Source organism: Lactuca saligna, chromosome 5 (assembly GCF_052625555.1).
Source record: "Lactuca saligna cultivar CGN05327 chromosome 5, ASM5262555v1, whole genome shotgun sequence".
Lineage (NCBI taxonomy): Eukaryota > Viridiplantae > Streptophyta > Magnoliopsida > Asterales > Asteraceae > Lactuca > Lactuca saligna.
Window position 1 is genome coordinate 309,780,417 of NC_136421.1, and position 20,453 is coordinate 309,800,869.

The 20,453-nt window shown below is 34.3% G+C and overlaps 1 protein-coding gene and 1 non-coding gene across 3 annotated transcripts; one reads left to right on the forward strand and one right to left on the reverse strand.

Annotated features, from left to right (window-relative positions):
- The first annotated feature begins 11,249 nt into the window (after positions 1 to 11,249).
- On the forward strand, positions 11,250 to 15,702 carry LOC145048571 (transcription factor EMB1444-like). Of its 2 annotated transcripts, none has more exons than XM_078997102.1 (10): positions 11,250 to 11,940; positions 12,437 to 12,589; positions 12,693 to 12,777; positions 12,960 to 13,001; positions 13,250 to 13,309; positions 13,403 to 14,140; positions 14,721 to 14,822; positions 14,917 to 15,057; positions 15,130 to 15,255; positions 15,357 to 15,702. In XM_078997102.1, exons 1-10 carry the CDS (start codon positions 11,843 to 11,845, stop codon positions 15,435 to 15,437), a joined length of 1,626 nt encoding a protein of 541 aa, XP_078853228.1. In that variant the 5' UTR covers positions 11,250 to 11,842; the 3' UTR covers positions 15,438 to 15,702. The 2 variants fall into 2 exon arrangements, with proteins under 2 accessions (XP_078853228.1, XP_078853229.1); XM_078997103.1 differs by having other exon boundaries at positions 11,788 to 11,940; positions 12,484 to 12,589.
- Positions 15,703 to 20,268: 4,566 nt separating this feature from the next.
- On the reverse strand, positions 20,269 to 20,354 carry LOC144999305 (small nucleolar RNA Z102/R77). Its single transcript, XR_013660818.1, has one exon. It is a non-coding gene; the product is annotated as a small nucleolar RNA Z102/R77 (small nucleolar RNA).
- Between the last annotated feature and the right edge of the window lie 99 nt (positions 20,355 to 20,453).

Consider the following 20,453-nt stretch of genomic DNA (forward strand, 5'->3'; position numbering starts at 1 on the left):
CAAGGGACTGTACCTAATCTAAATATAAATTGAACATGTAAATAATGAATGGATCAGATTAGATCTTCTGCAGATTTGGATATCAACACCAGCACATCAAAAGCTGATCAGAGCATTAGCTTCAGCTTCAGTCATCAGCGTCACGGTTAGGCTGATCAACTTCAGCTTTAGATAGTGAATGGCCATTAGTGAGTATCATCGGCGTATTATCTAATTAGTGTGTCATCAGTGTATAACCATCAGCGTCTGGACAAACTGATCAATCTTTAGTAGATGATGTCTTCATGCCTTTGGTGCTGATAGAGTCTTTAGGGTCTTTCAGTCATTAGTCGATGTTCTTTAGTTTTCAACATAGAACTTCCATCAACATATCTTCAGATTAACTAACTAACTATAACTATACAATATATATTTTGCATCATCAAATATATACAAATGAGTGAACCAACAAAAAGAATTAGGGTTTCAAGGAGTCAAAATGTTGGATTTTAGAAAACACGGAGCCACACGACGTGATATAGGTTATATGAAAACTTTTGTTCGGGATTGGTCTCACGACATGAGACATAGAGGCTCACGACGTGAGAACTTATGCAGCCCAATCCCATGATCTTTTAGGGTTTCCTTCGTATTTAAGCACCTCTAAACCCATTCTAGGGTTCATTATCAGCCTCCAAAACCCTCTTCCACCTCATAAAACCCTAGCCTTCATCCATTTCTTGATTCTTGGTTATTTTGGAGCCTTTCTTGGTTTGAAGAAGAAGAGAAGGTGATCTTTTAAAGAGGCTTGCAAGCAATCATCATCATCATCATCACCTCATATTGTTTCTGGACCCTTGTAAGTGTCAAAGCTTCCACCTTTATTATTGTTTGCGACTAGATCTAAGTTTTATCCCACTCTTCTCCTTGGTTGAGCAAGTTTGAATGAATGGAAAGTTAGGGTAAAATGCTTAATGGATTAAGGAATTAAATTTTTTGATTTTTGGCTTCCGACTGTGCTCATGACTTGAGACATAGGGTCTCACAATGTGAGGTTTTAATGACCCCATTTTCTGTTAAGCTTCTTAGATCTTACGTCATGAGAGGAGGCTGCTCACGATGTGGGATAAACTCTAGTGACTTTTCTTGTCTGAGTTGTCTGAGTGGAATTGAGATGAGTTGGAATCGAACTGAGTGAGCTCTCACGACGTGACCAAGGGTTGGTCACAACGTGAGGCTGAATAATTGACATTATGGTTTGTTGACTTTGACTTTAACCATTGACTTATGACTTGGGTTGACTTTTGGCTAAGATGGTTGATTTCAGTATGTATTCTAAGGTTGGGCCTTGTATGTTGTGATAGGAGCAATGTAATGGTGGTTGCATGGCTTTGAGTTGGGTGTTAGTCGACTTTGTGATTTAGGTGAGTCTTCTCACTGTACTTGTGGGTCGAAGGCACAAATGTCGTCCCATTAGGATATGTTATATAGAATGCTAGTTGTCTTTGTGACCCTTGTATTTGTATGTCGGGCTACGCCCATTGTATATTGGGCTAGGCCCATGGTATGACGGGATACGCGCCCATTTGTATGTTAGGTTTGGCCCATTGATTTGGAAGGGTTATGTAAGTCCCGATTTTAATGATCCAACCGAATGATCAAACAGATAGCAATCAATCAGAATAAGAATGGAGTAGAGGAAATATTAAACCAAGCATGCACACGTTAATATCACAAAAATGTCAGGTACATCTTAGATACACACACATACATCACCCTAAAACTGACACAGACACACTCTATCTATAGGACCACCAACTGTACATGCGTGTACAGCCGTACACACGAGTCTGGTCGTACATAGCCACACAACAAGCTACAAACACCATTACAAATCAGAAAAATACAGTTTCCTAGAAAAGCAAAGTATAAACCATAATTTTAGACCCAACAATCTCCCCCTTGGTTTATAGCTTTCTTTTCTAATTGACCCAACAACCCTTCCCCCCCCCCTAAAAGGTAGTTGGCTTTTCTTGTTAATCATCATTGGGAGCTTGGCTTCATCATTAATCTTTGATATCTTCAGGACTTCAAGATGAACATATGAATCTTTAATAAACGACTTCATCTTGAGCACTTGGGCTTTTCTTCATAATTTGGCTTTGAACACACATTGAGTGAGGAGGCTTCTTGTACTAACTCTTGAAAGATAGCACATTCAGCTTGAGAATCTTTAGAGAGAACAATAGAAAGAAACAATCTTCTAGATCACTTCAGCAGGTTCATAGATAGCAACAGACTGATTGAGGAGGCTTCAATGCAATCTGTCACATAATTTTCAATTGCTTGACCTTACTTCTGAAGAAAGATTGAATGTTGAAAGAATAATCTTCATTTCTTGCTCCTTCAAATGAAAATTCTTCGACACTCACGGGTGAAGTCTTGGTTCAGAAATTCTTGATACAGTCTCCATAAGTCTCATCTACATGTGATTTCACTTTTCAAGACAAAACAAATTTTGATATAAACTAAAAACTAAAAACAAAGTTAGCACACAATATTTTTGGAGTTTTCATATTTTCTGAAACATAAAACAGAAACAAAAATATTTTTGGATTTTTCAAATTTTCATAAAAGAAATAAAGCAAAAATAACACTATTTTTGGATTTTTTTTTTGTTTTAAATTTTTTAATTCTCCCCCTAAATTTGTGCATAGAGGAAAACTATGAACAAATTTAACAAAAACAAAAATATTTGGAATCAAAGTTGTGAGACAATCTTAACTTTGTTTATCAGTACCTTCACTTTTATGAATAGATCTAGTCAATTGTCGGTATTGTGGCCCACTTAAACACGAAGGATATTGACAAAATTTTCTAAATAAACCATTTAGCTGACAACGACCACGGGTATTGTCGTCCACTTAAATTAAGCAGCAAGATCTATAGACAACCTCTAAATGGTTCAAGTTTAGTTGCACTAGAACGTGTTCCCCACTTCCCGTATACCCTGATTATCAAGAACTTCCAAATAACTCCTTACTTTAGGTGAGTAAACAATTATTGAGGACGAAGATAGATTTAGAGATAGATGCATATGTTGTGTCCCAGGTCGGATCTCTTTCAATCACGCAGAGGGGACAACATATGACTAACATAGATAGAGGGATTGAGAGGTAGAATGTTGCATATGTTGTGTCCCAGGTCGGATCTTCCGATCACACAGAGGGGACAGCACAAGGCTAACAGATAGAAAGAATTTCATAGATAAGGAGTTGAGTAGAATTAGAGTTGCATATGTTGCAATCCAGGTCGGATCTCTTCCAATCACGCAGAGGAAGCAACATATGACTGACAGATAGAGCGTAAGAAAATAATTTCTATAGACCTACTTTATCAGAACCCCCAGTCTCCCTATCAGAACCAGAATTAAGGATATAAGTCCGTACATCAAGGAAAGGTTGAACCACTATTTTAGATGCGTATTAATTTAGTGTATCTCGTGGGTTCCCGTGTTTATCTCACTACTCTATCTACCCGAGCGTCGTATGATCAGTCCAAACAATCCTATCTAAATCCACACTGTCAAATCCTTCGTGCCTACCAGCACATTGAACACAGAGTCTAGACAATTCAGATTCAGTCCCTTACACGTGTTTTAGACTGCCCGTTATCACTTTCTCGATATCACGTCCCAAATAATACCTACTAACAAAAAACTATAAGAAAATGAAAAATTATCTTGAAAATAATTAGTTTAAGATAAACTCAGGAGTTGAGAGAAGAAAACTCAAACCGTAAGTCACTGATTGAATTTGCATCCAGAAGGTCTAAGAGCAGCACGCATAATCTCAGAACAGATCCGAAAATTCTTCATGTCATTAAGCACAAACCCCATGTGATCCTCTCCTTTCTTCCTTTCATTCCTTTCCCGCAAAGGACACATACTCTCGAACAAAGTTATGAATGTTGTATAGTTGAGATATATCCTCTATCATGTGCCTGAAACAGCCTACTACCAACAAACTAAAGTTTGATGATATGCCTCCATAGCTGCTCTAGCACAGAGCGGGATCAGTTGGTCTTTGGAACCCAATCCATTTTGAAACTGGGTTGACCTTTGTCATCAATGCTAGGAACTCTCTCCCATGACATATCATGTTTATCACAAACAGAAGATGATGAAATATTAGAGTCATTAGAAGATTTGGGAGATTGAACCTTCGGTACCCATCGGTAGTTGGGTTTAACCCATTTCTTGTTCGATCGGATGGGTGCCTCGATACTTGATTTTGAATTTGAAGCTGATCTTTTAGATGACTTTGATTTTGGTTTCACTGATTTATCCTTTGTACTTTTTGATTTTAAATCATTATTGTAAACACTTTCAAAAGGTGATGATGATTGGCTGGAAGTAGATTTGGGCACCCACTGGTATTTAGGTTTTGAAGATTTCACAGGTGATTTGGAAATGGTTTTCTTTAGCTTTGAGTGTTTAGATTTCTGACTAAAATTAGTCGAAGATCCATACGCACCCTTTGACGAAATCGATTTTGACTTAGTTGCATTCGATTTCGGCAAAGCACATGTGTCTGATTTAGTGAAAACCTGTTTATTTGATTTAAAAACAGCCCTTGTTTTATTATGATTAACCTTCCAATCATCATCTTGAGGGCGGGATTTCGAGAAATTTCTAGTTAAAGACCTTCCCCGAGACTCGTTCTCTCTCCTTGGTAAGGAAAAATGCACAAATGTCCAGTTGGAACAATTTCGAGCAATGTGGCCGGCAGTACCACAGTTAAAACAAATTTGTTTTTTATCACGAAAATTGGTATTGCCTTTCTCTGATTTATTTTCTATAATAACGTCCTTATTTTTCCCACAAGTACATATGCAAAAGTCAGTGTGTGTGTTGGGTGAGGGTGAAGTGGATGTGCTTGAGACATGAACATCAACATTATCAAACAAATCATCAAACATATCAAAGAAATTTAAGTTATCAGAGTTTGACACAGAATCATCACAAGACACAACATTAGTTTTGGAATCAGAAACAAAAGTAGCATCATTAGAATCAAAAACATCAGGTTCGGAAACAATTTTATTATCAGACACATTTTCTTCAGCTTCTAGCTTGAATTGACTTAATGGTTGATCTGCATAAGAAGTGGAAACATTAGTACTCACAACCTGAGGACCACATCCTGACACAAATACAACAGGATTGCCATATTTGAGATGCGCCTCTCTGTCCATTTCCTCTTTAGTCAAAGGGTTATACTGATAGGTGTGATTAAAAGGAGGAGACACTTTATCATACCCTAAACCCTTTGACTGATTATTTTTAAATCTCAAACTATTTTCCATCATTGATGCAACTACTTCACTCGACGCATTAAATTTTTTGAAATTAATATCCACATTTTCAAACTTATGTTTTAATGCATCAAGTTCAACAGTTAACTGTGCAAGTTGTTCTGTTACATATCTATAGTTAGCACATTTATTGTTGTATTCTTCCTGAAGTTTCCTAAAATCTTTTGTTTTTGCTTCTAACTGTGCTTGCAAAGGCATCTGTTTTTTCCTAAGTTAATATATATCGTATTTTACGTCCTCGTTCTCTCGACGTAACAATTCTAAATGCTCAAGTAGATTTTTAACATTATCAATGCATGTTTGAGAACAAGAAGTCTGACTTGCCTCTTTCTTTTCAGTCTCTAGAGTGGTAGACACCATGATCACAACCATACACGCCAACTGTACACTCCAGTCGGACACTCCAACCATACACTTCAACTGGACACTCCAACCGTACACTTCAACAATACACTTCAACCGGACATGTCACAACTAGGAAATTGATGCCTTGTAAACATTGAACAATGATAACAAATGTGAACCAACAATGTGAAAACATGTAAGATGCTTATTCAATAACAACAGAATTTCAATCAAACACTTCATACAAGCACTACGAATAGTCAACAAATAATTGGAAACCCTAGAAATCCTTGTTTAAGTCCATTTTGGACTAGGATTTCCTTATTGGGCCCAATGGACCAATAAGCTTCCAATTAGACTATCTTGGGCTTAGAACTCTTGAATGAGCTCTAATTGGACCCACTATCATTTATTTCAGTATTTTGGGCTATATTGGGTCTAGAATGAAACAAAATATTTAAATGGACCTTATTGGGCCATAACTAACCTAATTTATCCCTAATAGGTCATAAAAATCACATTTATATTTATTTGGACCAAAAATCACTCAACATAACCATGAAATTGGGCTTAAGCATTTAAGGCCCAAAAATTCTCTCTTCCCTCTCCATTCTCGGCCCAAGCCCAACCAAGGAAGAAGAGTTGACTTTTTTCATTGCCACCTCATTTTTGTTTAATGGTTCTCCATGCAAATCCCATACACCCAAGTAAACATCTCATCAATCCCCTCTCTTCCTCTCCCTCTCTTTTCTTCGGCCGAGAAACACACAAACACTCACAACAAAATTCCCTCTAAACCACTCAAGAATCATCCACTCTCCTTCATCCAAAATCTCGAAAATTTGGCTTGAAGTCTAAGGATTTTTATCAAGTAAATCATCATTCAAGGTAAGCTGATGTTAAATCTATGATCTAACTCACTTCATTTCATCAAAAATCTCTTCTAAATCCATTCAATCTTGTGATCTTGCACCTTAGAAGCTCTTTAAGTTCAAGATCTTCCAAGAAAGGTTGCTAGGACCGAAAATAACAACAAACTCTTCTCTTTTCTTCTTTAAATCGAAAACAACAAGCAAAGGTGAGTTTTATACCCTTTCTTTTCGGTTTTTATGAGTTTTATGGGGGAGAATACAAGAAAATGTGTAGATCTATGTGTAAATGTATGTTATGTGTGTTTTGATGCATGTGTGTGTGTGTGTGATATCATGTGTTTTGTGATGAATATGTTATCAAAAAGTGTGTAAAACCGAGATCTAAGACATGAGAAAGGAAATAAACATAACTTAAGCTATTGTACACTAATCAAGTCAAGAAAAATAGTTTATAAGGTTAGGATGAACACACTTGAACATAAAACCCATCTTTGGGCTTAAATTGTCAAAAATATAAACTTGGGGTAAAAATCAACAAGTCACTGTTTCTTGAAGGTTAAATGGGGCCAAAATAATCTCCATAAATATTTTTCTGATTTTTAGAAAATTCTAAGGACTTAAAATGTAAATTTTTAACCTAATTGGCTAACTATGGGCTTCTCGACCCAATAAGCCTCAAAATGCGAAATTTTACAAGTTGAGGGGCTGGAAACGTAACTTTCTATAAAACAGCGGGTATTTAGCATAACAAAATGTTTATAAGGGTCAAAAATGCTTTTCATTATCAACAAGGACCAAAAATGCAAACTTTTTAGATTTTGGGCTAAAACTGTAAAAGTTGTGAAAAATGAGTCCTTAACCAAGAATCACTATTCTAGAGGGGCTGAAGCTGCCAACTAAGTAAACTGTGGGTTAAAAATCGTGTTTTCATCAAATAAATTATACAAAAGTGTCAAGAAAAGTATTTGAAGGACTAAAAATGAAACTCTTTTATATAAAAGGACCAATAGTGTTATTTTTATAAAAGGAGGGTAATGAAAAGGATCAAACTCCATTTTCAAACAAATTAAGTCATAAATACAAAATACAAGATCCACGACTACCGACGAAACAGAAAGACAAATACATTCTCAACAACAAATATCGTTACAAAATGAATTGATTCGGTATCGAATCAATAACAAAACAAAATCATAAAACCAAAGCATTTTAATAAACACGCGATAATTATGATGAGTCAACTTACAAACTTTAGGCTTGGAAGTCTCAAATTATGCTTATTGGACCTTGCTAGCCCAATAACATGATCTTTGGGCCCGAAGGGAATACGCTTATGTGTTATTGAGCCTCCTATGACCCAATTCCATGTAAAAAGACTTTCAATAGCTCTAATGTGCTATTGGGCCCTAGTGGCCCATTAGTACTGCTAGTAAGGTCGAGAAGTTAAATGCGAGTTGGGCCAAGTGTCTTTCGCATTCCCAATAGCCTTGAATAACTCATGGAAATAAAGGGGGCTTCGTACCCTCCTTTCTCCTTGGTTGTTGGGCTCATGAGAAATCAAAGTAAACAGATTCAGGACGATAAACAATAGTAATCAGGGTGGGTGGATTAAGTGAGTAGTAACGGCCAACGCCTTTAAGGATCGTTCGTAAATTGTAGTTATAAACTAGCCATTTTCTAAATGCGTGATTATAACAACTCACAAACCCTAATTAATCCAACGCCACCCGGGTAATCAAAAACATTCAACGTATCGGTATAACAATAAACAAGCCATGTATTTTAGGTTTTGGGAAAACATCGGGTTTTTCCTGGGAAGTTCAACATTTTCACTTTTATGATGAATACAAAGTTCAACAATTATACATGTTTTGAAAATCAACAAGAATATTTACGGATCTTCACACTTTTTATAAACAAATACTCTTTTCATAAAATATCGGATTTTCTGCGTTTACGAACTAGACCAAATCATTTTACCACAACATTACTTATGAGCTCACCAACATTTCATATGTTGACGTTTTTTTCAAAATAACTTGTATTCTCAGGTAACAGGTAAGTTGAAGGATAAGTAACAAGTAATGTCATGGTGTTTTGCTTAGGTTATCTGTCAGACAGTTATGTTATGAAATTGTAATGTCTAAAACAATGTACAGAATGTAAACAATACCAGTTGTAATATTTCAATGCATGGTGATGTATTATGTTATGATTCATGTATATTCATTGTAATGGTATTCAATTTAAGTCATAAGAGCCTTCGGACGTTTCCGCCGTCTGGTTCGGGGGTATGACAGGACACTCCAACCGTTCACTCGATTACAGTCAAGGATCTTGAATGGAGTACGGTCGTACACGCTTCAACTAAGCTCAATCGTACACATTGCATTTAACCATACACACCAAAAGCACTTGAATTTTCGAGTAAGTTTTGATTCTAAGCCTTTGAATGTTGATCAGAAGCAGAAACTCAATAGGTAATCTCGAATTAGTCTAAAAAATGATGAAGTTTTCTGCCCGTACACACACGAAGATCCGATTTGACACTGATTTTGCTTTGATACCAATTGTAAGTCTCAATTTCAATGATCCAAACCAGTGATCAAACAGATAGCAATCAATCAGAATAAGAATGGAGTAGAGGAAAGATTAAACCAAGCATGCACACGTTAATATCACAAAAACATCAGGTACACCTTGGCTATACACATCGTCACCCTAAAACTGACACAGACACACTCTATTTATAGGACCACCAGTTGTACACGCGTGTACAGTCATACACCCATGTACGGCCGTACACAGGGTGTACGGCCGTACACATGGGTTCGGTCGTACATAGCCACACAACAAGATACAAACACCATTACAAAGCAGAAAAATACAGTTGCCTAGAAAAGCAAAGTATAAACCATAATTTTAGACCAAACAAGTTAGACCCATCTGTATGTGGAGTCGGGCCAATTGATTAGGAAGGGATAGGCCCATTATTATGGGTTGGGCCCAATGTGAGGGCTAGGCCCAAGGATATGTATGGTGTGAGGTATTTTGGAGGAATTCTTTAAGCTTTATGCTTACGGTTTCATGTTTATGGTTTTAGGTACTTCTGGTACGAGAGGGAAGGGTCTGTCGTGGCTGCACAACATCCCCCCTGAGTTTATTCCACATTGATAACTTTTGTTGTGATGTTTAAGTACTATTTTTCATCTTGAATGCTTTTGGGAACAAAATGTTATATGGATTATTGTTTTAAAAATAAAAATTTTACCTTGGATTTTCGGGACATTACATGAGACAAAGATCCTTTTAGGTTGCATGTGTCATTCTTAATAGTTAAATGATTTTCGCAGTGTGCATATTGTTGTAACTTGAAAATTCCATCAGAAACGACCCTTTGCTCTCATGATACTCTCTTTGTCGAATTCTTTAAAAGAAACCCAAATTTGTTTGATTTGCTTTATATACTTCTACTTAATAATTTGTTTATATTTAAAAAAAATAGAGTAATTGTAATCATCATTAACTTTAGAGGTGTTCACTGAATTTGCATCTCACAAAGTTTATGAATTTTTTGAGCCTAAACCTAAATAAATAAATAAAAATTAGTTAACCGGTCTTTTATCAACTAGTATTTTTGACTCATCAAGTTAACCAAATAACAATATCCTAATTATAAATATAATTCCATGTTAACAACCTCCACAAAATTTTCCAAAATACAACCGATGATGTTTGTTTACAATAATATAATTGATAATACAATTGATGATATCCATTTACAATAAGGTTAAAACGTCTAACCTTGTTTTTCAGGTGTTATTACAATTTTTTTTACCTGTATTGTTATTAAAGTTTTTTTTTTTCAGGTCTCATTTTTACACTACAAAAGAAATTTAGTTTATGCACACAATACACATATACCTTCCCTTAACTATATAGATCACTCCTGTATTGAACATATAGGTGATGATTATGATTTAGTTATTTGTAAGTTGGTTGATATGAGTAAACTTAAATTTGAACAATTGAAATGAATTAACCAAAAAAAAAAAAAAATACCTAGTCAAATGGATTTTGTACCAATATAGATTTTGTAACAATATATAACATATTAATCATAATATAAAACTATAAAAATAGATTTAAAAAAAGTTTGTGGAAATGTTTCGTTTTTATGTTATCCGATTCATCGACCCATCCATATTGGCACCTAACTAAACATTATGCAAGTCAAATAACCACTTAAACACAAATTATAAATAAAGAATCTGAATAGAGGTGTTTTGTTGTTGTCATAACTTTTACATATAAAAATCATTGGTGAGCAGGTATTTTTGTGAAAGGGTGAGTAAGAAAGATGATGGGAAATAGGAAACATTTTTCTAACTTGAAACATCATATTGTTTGCCATAAGAATGAGAACATCTATAAAAGGTGACTCGTAACATCACAAAAATGATAAGTGTAGAGAATCAAAAGAATATGTACACACAAACTGACACTTCTTTTGGTGAGTCATCATTCTTGAAAAGCTTTAGGTGAACTGGGGTCAATTCGCAAATATGGTTTCAATTCTTGTGCCAATTGTCAAGTTATTAGAAGTTGGAGGGTGGGTTGTTAAACTTAAGTGAGAATAATAATATCCGCTCTCTGTTTATAAGTCTAGTCTTGAAGCTCACTTATTACACAGATTTTACTCCTTTCCTTTTCTTTCTGTGTGTGTATAAAAGTTCAATTCTTTTAGTATCTTTTCTAAATTGGAAGAAAAGTTAATGCTGAAAAGTGAAAAAACATTCAATTTTTCCCCTCATTTCATCGATGTCGTTTGATATTAGTTAAATTCTTTGAAACTGTTGATCGGAAGATCCAAGAAGATATCTCTTTTCAATTTAAAATTCTTGAATTTAAATGGAGGGGTTCTTGAATTGTGTAGTTTTTCATGTGGGTATTGATCTTTTGAATGTCAATCTTATAAATTTGGTTCAAATTTGTTGAAATTTGAAGAAACATTAGGTCTCTATCAGGTTAGGATTTTTTTAAGTAATTGGGGGAAAGAGAATGGGATTGGAGAGTCTGCTTATTCTAACAGTAGATCCACCAATAAAACGGCGAGCAGGGCTACGGAGAAAACAGGCAGGGAGAGGCTCTTACAGGGGGAGCTAGGCGTAAATTAGGGTTTAACTTTTTTTGGGGGTGTGAAAGTTCATAATTCATTAGGTTGGTGGTGTAATTACAGTAGGAATTGTTTAGATTTTTTCCGAAAGAAGATGGGGGTTAGTGCATTACATCAAGCTCTGAAGAATTTCTGTCTTAACACCGACTGGAATTATGCTGTTTTTTGGAAATTGAATCCTCAAGCTCGAATGTAAGATCATTTTACTTCTACATGTTCGTTAATCACTTATTGTATCTATCAAATATGTTATCGTCAACGAGGTCTGTTTCTTGATCTTCGTTATCTCAAAACCATCTAATTAAATTATTCTGTGAATCGTCATTGGGATCATAAATATGAATCAATTTTTATGTTTTTTGAAGTGGAATCGATGGTATTTCTATGGATCGTAGATATTAATTTGTTTACGTGCCATTTCTTTTTGAATTAATTAGTACACGACTTAATCTTAACAAAGTAAGTCAAAAACTTTTTCCATTTTCTAGACATTTATCTATCTAGACAACATTGATTTTAGTTATTCGTTTATTTTGGGTCAAAATATTCAGATCTGGAGAAGCATGTAAAGAAGTTTTTGCTTTAATAAAACTGATTATTGAGATAGATGTGAAATTACCTAACTATCCATGAATGGCTATACTACCTTAGGATGTTCACAATTGCCTGTGATATGAACTTCTTGTAGGATGTTGACTTGTGAAGATGCTTATTATGACAAAAATGATCCTTCAGGGAGCAAAAAACCGTTTGATACAATGATTGGAAATTTGCATGAACAAGACCTTCTTGACCTAGCAGTGGCAAAGATGTCTTTTCACAGATATTCTCTCGGGGAAGGGTATACATACCACATTACCACTACACTAAAAATGTTTTTTTTTTTTTTTTTCATTTAAAAATCTTTATGACAAAAAATTCTCATGATACTTTTTATTTTATAGAATCATTGGGCAGGTTGCAGTTACAGATAAACATCTATGGGTTTCTGGTGATCAGCTTGTTAGTGATCCCAGCTTGTCCTTTGAGGTAAGAAATAGCATTCTACTTTTAATTTCTATTATTAGAATATTGTAAATTTGTAAAATATATTCAACTATAGAAAGTGAAAATTGCTTTCTATGTTTGGATGACATGGCTATAATTGGATATATCTTTCAAAATGTAATGTTGTATTTAACCGATTTATATTGCAATTTGGTGTTTTTCAGGATTATGATGGATGGAAAACTCAGCTGCAAGCTGGGATTAGGGTATGTATGGCCTTTACAAAAAGTAGCATCTAATTTTTGTTTTTCTTTTTTTCTATTACAATGAAAAATAAAAAATCTACCCAATTATAGCATTCCACTTTTAGTTTTTTCAAACAATGAAAATTGCTTTGTATTTAAAAAAAAAAATTGCTATAATTGGGTAGATTAACAAATATATGAAACTATGTTGATATTTCTTGCAATGATTCATGATTTGTGAAATAAATTGATCTCTTCTTGATATGCAGACGATTGTTGTTGTGGGTGTTATTCCTCATGGAGTCGTACAACTTGGCTCATTAAAGAATGTAAGAACAATTTTTTTTTTCTTTTCTATTCATTAAATAATTATTTGATTTGATTGAAGTTAGGTAATTTATACATTTGTCTAAAATCAACAGATTCCTGAGGATTTGAAAATGGTGAATGACATCCGAGAGATCTTTCTTGAGTTACAAACTTCTTTAACCGGATGCATACCTAGCACTACTAGTTCATATAACGATACAATTACTTCCGTAAACTTCGGAATCAACAAATCCTACACAATATCCAATCCCGATCGAAACCCGGAATCAGGAATTCCCGTTCCGTCAAATTTCCAAACGCTAATGAACTCCAGAAACACAGATTCCCAAACCGAAACCAACACCATGAATACATCTTTCAATTTCCCAGCCGGATGCGAGTTATACGAAGCACTAGGACCCGCATTTTTTAACCAAAATGAAAATTACAATAGTCAAACGGTCAATGAGATGCCTGGAATCGGAATGAGAAATACCGATCATTTGACACCCAACTCGGGTTCCGAACATCTTCTAGAAGCGGTTGTGGCCAATGTTTGTCAAAGCGATAGTGAGTTTAGTAACTCGGTGAAATGGGTCGACCCGCGGTTCAATGACATGCAAACGAGCGGTTCGGGTTGTTATTCGTTTGAGACTTACGGTTCTTCATTAGGGTTCTCATCGGCTAGTCATAGTAGGTGTAGTGAACCATTAGAACAATCACAAGAACGGGTGCATGTTAGCAAGAAACGGGCTAAACCGGGTGAGGGTAGTAGGCCCAGGCCCAGAGATAGACAGCTTATTCAAGATCGTATTAAGGAACTTCGTGAGCTCGTGCCTAATGGAGCTAAGGTAACTTCCTCCCTACATAATATTTTATTTTATGTTCTTTTTTGTTACATGTTACATGGGACTGAACAGATGTTACTGCGTTTGACATGCATTGGACTGGGACTGAGATTGACATTTGATGTCGATGGGACATAAATTACAGTCTCTGTCATATCCAAAAAGGTAGAACAAGGTGGGACAGGGACTCCGCTCTCAATCTCTCGTTTGTGCAAAAGACGTAAATACCCTTATCCTTCTCAGCATTGAAAATAGCCCTAAGAAGCTTTTCCGGTCCTGTCCCGTGTAGTTACACGGGACTGGATGGGGACCGGTTATCTAGGGCTATTTTCGGTGATGTGGATGACGAGGGTATTTACGTCTTTTGCACAGACGAGAGATTGAGAGCGGTTTCCCTATCCCACCTTGTTCTATCTTTTTGGATAGGACAAAGAGACTGTAATTTATGTCCCATCGACATCAAATGTCAGTCTCAGTCCGATGCATGTCAAATGCAGTACAAGACTGTTTTGTTGTGTCGTGTACTGTGTAACAAGCGGGGCCCGGATGTACTGAAAAGGGGTAGTTATGATTTATGACACAGTGCAGCATTGATTCACTTCTGGAAAGAACAATCAAGCACATGCTCTTCATGCAATGTGTTACGAAGCATGCTGACAAAATCGATAAATATGCCGAATCTAAGGTAATGCTTTGCTCTTTGGATAAATATTTGACCAAGACTTTCTCTATTAAGTCAAGTTGTTCTTTCTGTATTAAGTCAAAACGAATTTTTTCAGTTGCTAGGAAAGGAAGCAGGCATACGAGGTCCATCAAGTCATGAACAGGGTTCAAGTTGGGCAATGGAGGTTGGGGATCAGATGAAAGTTTGTCCGGTAACAGTAGAAAACATTGGTACAAACGGCCAAATGCTGGTGGAGGTATGGCGGTGAAAATCCTTTTTTTTTTTTTTGAGAAATAAACTAAAAATTTTCATTCGATCAAATGCGCAGATGATGTGTGAAGAAGGCGTCCATTTTCTTGAGATAGCAGATGCCATTAGGAGTTTGGGTCTCACTATTTTGAAAGGAGTTACAGAACCCGAATGTGATAAAACCCGGATGTGTTTTCTTGTCGAGGTATTGTTGCTATTATGTGTATAAAAATAAATAAATAAATAAATAAATAAATAAAGTTTGTTTGTATTTGCTATTTTAATGCGTTGATTGCATGTTTTCAGGGAGAGAATAACAGAAATGTTCATCGGATGGATATACTTTGGTTACTTGTTCAGATATTACAATCGAAGACACAAACTTAAACTTAGCTGGATTGTTTTTTTTTTTTTTTTTCTCATGTCGTGTTGTAATTTAGCTCCTTTTTTTAAAAAAAAATTGATGCAAAAATAATATGTATTGCCTTTAAGTTTAGGTTTTTTGTGTCTTTGGGGGGAAAAAAAACTATGCATGTATGTATAGTCATCGACATGTAACGAGCAATTGTATAGGCTTATATCGGGGATTGTAAACTACAAAGCTATGTTGTCTTTTATATGATCAAGTTTTAACCTTTTGGCATGAACACAAGTCTAGATGTTCTTGAATGTATAAGAAAAATGATAAAGTGTGTTTGGTATTCAACTTCAATAACTTGAAATGAACCTTAATTCAAGATTGAAACTCTTTGATTGTAAAGAATTAAAACCTTAGAATGGATATAATCATAAACAAAAAACCTCGACTATACGTCATAAAATGAAAAGAAGCAATTAGTGAATGTTACATCAAAATTAATTGTTAAAGACTTGATCAAATGATACTAACTAATCAATCAGAAACAAAAAAAAAAGTTTATTCTTTGTCTAGTTGAATTGGTTATTTCGATTGTGTTTATTTTGAAAACATATTTCATGTTCGTATTGTATAATTTTAAACAATATCTTAATCCTTGTGTCGTTCTTGTATGTTTGTACAAGATACACTTGTCTCTGTATTGTATTTTTTTTTAAAAGCAAAAGCATCATCATCTTCTAAGTCTTCGTCTTCATCGGACATAGTGATATTGATAATAATACCATATGAACAAAGATTTGATGTGTCACCTTATTGCGTCTTTCACCCACTAAATTACTCTTTATAAAACGTGTTGGTCTTAATTCTGAATTGCGGCTTCAAGTGGAACCTATTATTACACTTTATAAGGTTGTGTTTAAATGCAAGTTAATCCACTACCTCGAAAAGTCGATATCAAGATCAAGATCAAGATCGTCCACTAAATTCTCAATGAAACACTTCAAATTTTGAATTTCTTCCAAACAGCACCTTTTAGTTCCCTTAGTTGTGTTTGTTGATTAGAAATTCTCTTTCAAAATGTTTATTAATCTATTCATATGAGATGAGAGTAGTGATGTATTTATGTATGAATAATATATGTATGAAAGATTTAAACTATCCATGTAACTATGTATAAATTGCAAATCTATTTTATATATGTATATCTATGTTATATGTATGTATGTATGGATCCATTTGACGCTAGCAAGAAAAAATGAACACTTTAATTTAAAAACAAAATCTTTGAAGGGATTTTAATCTATTAAAAGTCAAAATAGGAAAATGTGGAAAGAGCTATTGGTTGGATATACAGCTCTGATTAAACATGTCTTTCCTCCCATGGAAACCATGTATGCTTCAATGGAATCGAAATCTAAATGCACGGGTATTTTTCATGTGTTTATTTGAGAGGAAATAGAATGGGATTAAATCTCCATATAATCATAGGAAATATTTTTCTGATTGTTCATCAGCTAGAAACATCTCCATGCTTCAATTTTGGAAAACTGGTTGACACATTTAAAGAGATAATAAACGGTTTAATCAGCACTAAATTGAACTAGCTACAAAGCTTTCAATTCCGAACATTGATCAGTGACGCTTGATTGAAACTATATTTATACTTTGCAGTGAGGTTCCATTTAAAATCAATTGAAAAAAGAGGTTAACATTGATCGGTATTTAAGATGAGTGACAAATCAAACTCAACAACTCATATATAAGTCATATTAATGAATTGTTCCTTAAATCGGTTCGGTGTGCATACATTTTGTGTTGTATCTATTTGAAAAGATACCTCATATATATTTTTTTTTAATAATGCTCTATTGGTTTATGTTTGCTCTAAGAACCATGAATCTGATATGGTGAGGCTTGATTGAAACTATATTTCATACTTTGCAGTGAGGTTCTAGAAGGTTATCATCGCTTTATTTTTCTTTTATTGTGAAAATTAAGTTAAATTGAGGTCGATCATAGACAAAGAATTGACAAATGTTTGTAATAGTGCTTTGGCAATTTATAAACCATATGAACATCTTGTAGATTCAACATACCTACTTACATCTAGTGTTTTGGGTATATATCATCTTAGACATTGATGATCGACTACAATAAACTTATATATTCTAATTATGTTTTTTTTACCACTGATAATGATACCATATGTTCCACAGTTGTTGGCTGTTATGTATATAGTATTTTCATAAGATAATGGATTTCTGAAGATCGTTGTTTGAAGATTTTTTCCATCAAGCATCAATTTGGACGTGGTTTAATAATATGATGATGTTCTCTCATGTTAGAAAACAGAAAGACCACACCGACATTGTAAGTATTTTTTTAATTAATATTTTTTCTTAATGTAATTATTCAACAATCATGTTAGCTGTGTTATTCTTTAACATGATCATTGAATAATTTCATTAAGAAAAATTATTAATTTGCAATATACTTACAATATCCTCTGATCTTTCTTCTTTCTAGCATGAGAGAAGAACCATATTATTAAGAGTAAATTACTGAAATCGTCCATGTGATTTGGTCAAAATTGCACGTTTGGTTCATAACTTTTTTTTTTTGCATTTGGATCGTCCATGTGGTTTGATTTTGTTGCTTTTTTCATCTCTACGGTTTGGTCAAAATTGCACGTTGGTCCCTAACTTTAATAAAGGACGAAAAAAACAACAAAATCAAACCACAGGGACGATCCAAGTGCAAAAAAAAAAGTTAGGGACCAAACATGCAATTTTGATCAAACCATAAGGATGATTGCAGTGATTATGGTAAAAGTTAGTTGTAGTCGATCATCAATTTCCAAGATGACATATACCAGAAGCACTGATGTAAGTAGGTATGTCGATCATCAATGTCTAAGATGACATATATCCAAAGCACTAAATGTAAGTAGATATGTTAAGCCCACAAGATAGTCAATATAGTTTATAAGTAACCTAAGCATAATTACAAACTTATGTTAATTTTCACAATAAAAAAAATAATAAGATAATAATCTTCTGAAAGCTTTAATCAAAAGCTTCACCCTATCATATTCATGGTTTTTAGAAAATCATACAAATAGAGCACTATTAAAAAAAGACAAAACTGCAAAATTGATCCCTTACTATTTAAAAAATAAAAAAATAGAAAAATAAATCTCTCTCTCTCTCTCTCTCTCTCTCTCTCTCTCTCTCTCTCTCTCTCTCTCTCTCTCTCTCTCTCTCTCTCTCTCAATTCATAGAGAACTTCCTCAAGAACACACAATCACAAAATTATACATACACAAAGAAAATTAAACACACACAGTGAAAAAACCAATCGTTCCAAACAAATCGTCATTCCCATCTCTCATCTCTATGTTCTTCGATCCTTCTTCCACAATTCCCTTTGCTTCAAGGAATTGAAGGCATTAAATCCAAGCATTACATGAAATTGGAGGTTTTAAAGCATATGAAATTAAAACCCAGTCCCTTTTGTCTTGTTTCTTGGTTTGATTTCTGAAGAAAAAAAAACTAACCAGAGAAATTAAGAAGAATATATTAGAGGGAGATAAAGACAGTGGTGGTGAACATGATATTTAAAAATAGAAAGATGCGATGGAGATGAACCAATGATGAAGTGATGAAATCCGAATTTATAGATGTTGAAATCTCGATTTACTAGAAAATCCCCACCTTCAAGAACCAAACTTTTGTTCTCTCCAAAGATCAAACACAAACACCCTACCTTTGAATCTAGGGCTTCACTGGTTCGCTGGATGTCGAAAATGCTTGGAGTCGTGGATTGAATCGACCATTACAAAATATTATCCAGATGACAGATGAGGACAAATCAGAGAGTGTGTGATCCAACTTCATATTCTATAAGTTGTGGCATCCAAGGGCTAATTGGATGAGTCCAAACCGTATTTCTTGAAAAAGGGATTGGTTTGGGATGGAAAGCTCGAGGATGATCGAAGATCTCATTTTTAGACGGTCATGTTGGATTGCGGACCAGACGTGGCGGCGACGACGGGTGAAGACGGTGTCATGACCAAGGTTTTAGTGGATTGTGGTGGTGTCATTGGGTTGTGGGATGAGTATACAAGAGAGAGAACATAATTTTTTTTTCATTAATATTCACAACTTAAAAAATGCAAAAAGAAATTAAAAAGGCATAACAATCTATTCAAGTATTCCATGGACCAAAAATACAAAAAATTCTTAATTTTAAGACCAAAATCATAAAAAAAATCTTGATTTTCTATACAAGTGGGATCTTATCCATATTCTTTCAAATACCATAACTCCATATTCTTTCAAATGACCAATTTTATAGTTTTGTTTGAACAAATAAACACAATGCATAATATATGCGTGCAAAACAGTACGGGTGATTCATAAGATGACTTATATATGAATTATTGAATTTGATTTGTATCTCATCTTAAAAACTAATCAGTGTAAACTTTTTTTAATTGATTTTAGTAATTAGAAGGCCCAGATTTACAATATCTGCTTTGTAGCCTCCACGATTTGTTATTTTCCTTTACATGCTTTTCTCATATGTGGGTTTAAACTTTAAACAAAATATATGAATTTACTAATAATCAAATAACTTCAATTTCTTTTGTTCTAATGTGGGTTTAAGACGGCAACAAATTTGTTGTTTCAAGGATACCTAATATGGGCATTGTTAGTTGTTAGAAATTTTGTTTAGAATTCATATTATTTGATAATTATAAAGTTATGTCGCTCATTTTGTATGAAGGATCATTTTGTATGAAGGACGAAAACCAGATCAAGAACTCCAAAACTGTAATCAATCAAAATACTAAATCAAGAAAGATCAGATAGAGCTAATACATTGTTGCCATCATATTGACAGTCAAACCAATAGGGAAAACAATTTCCATCATCAAGTCAATCTTGAACAAAAACAATTCAAAGAAAAAATAATTATCATCAAAATTAAAATTCATTAAAATGCAGAAAACGCCATAAACATAATTTCAATCTTTGTGTGTT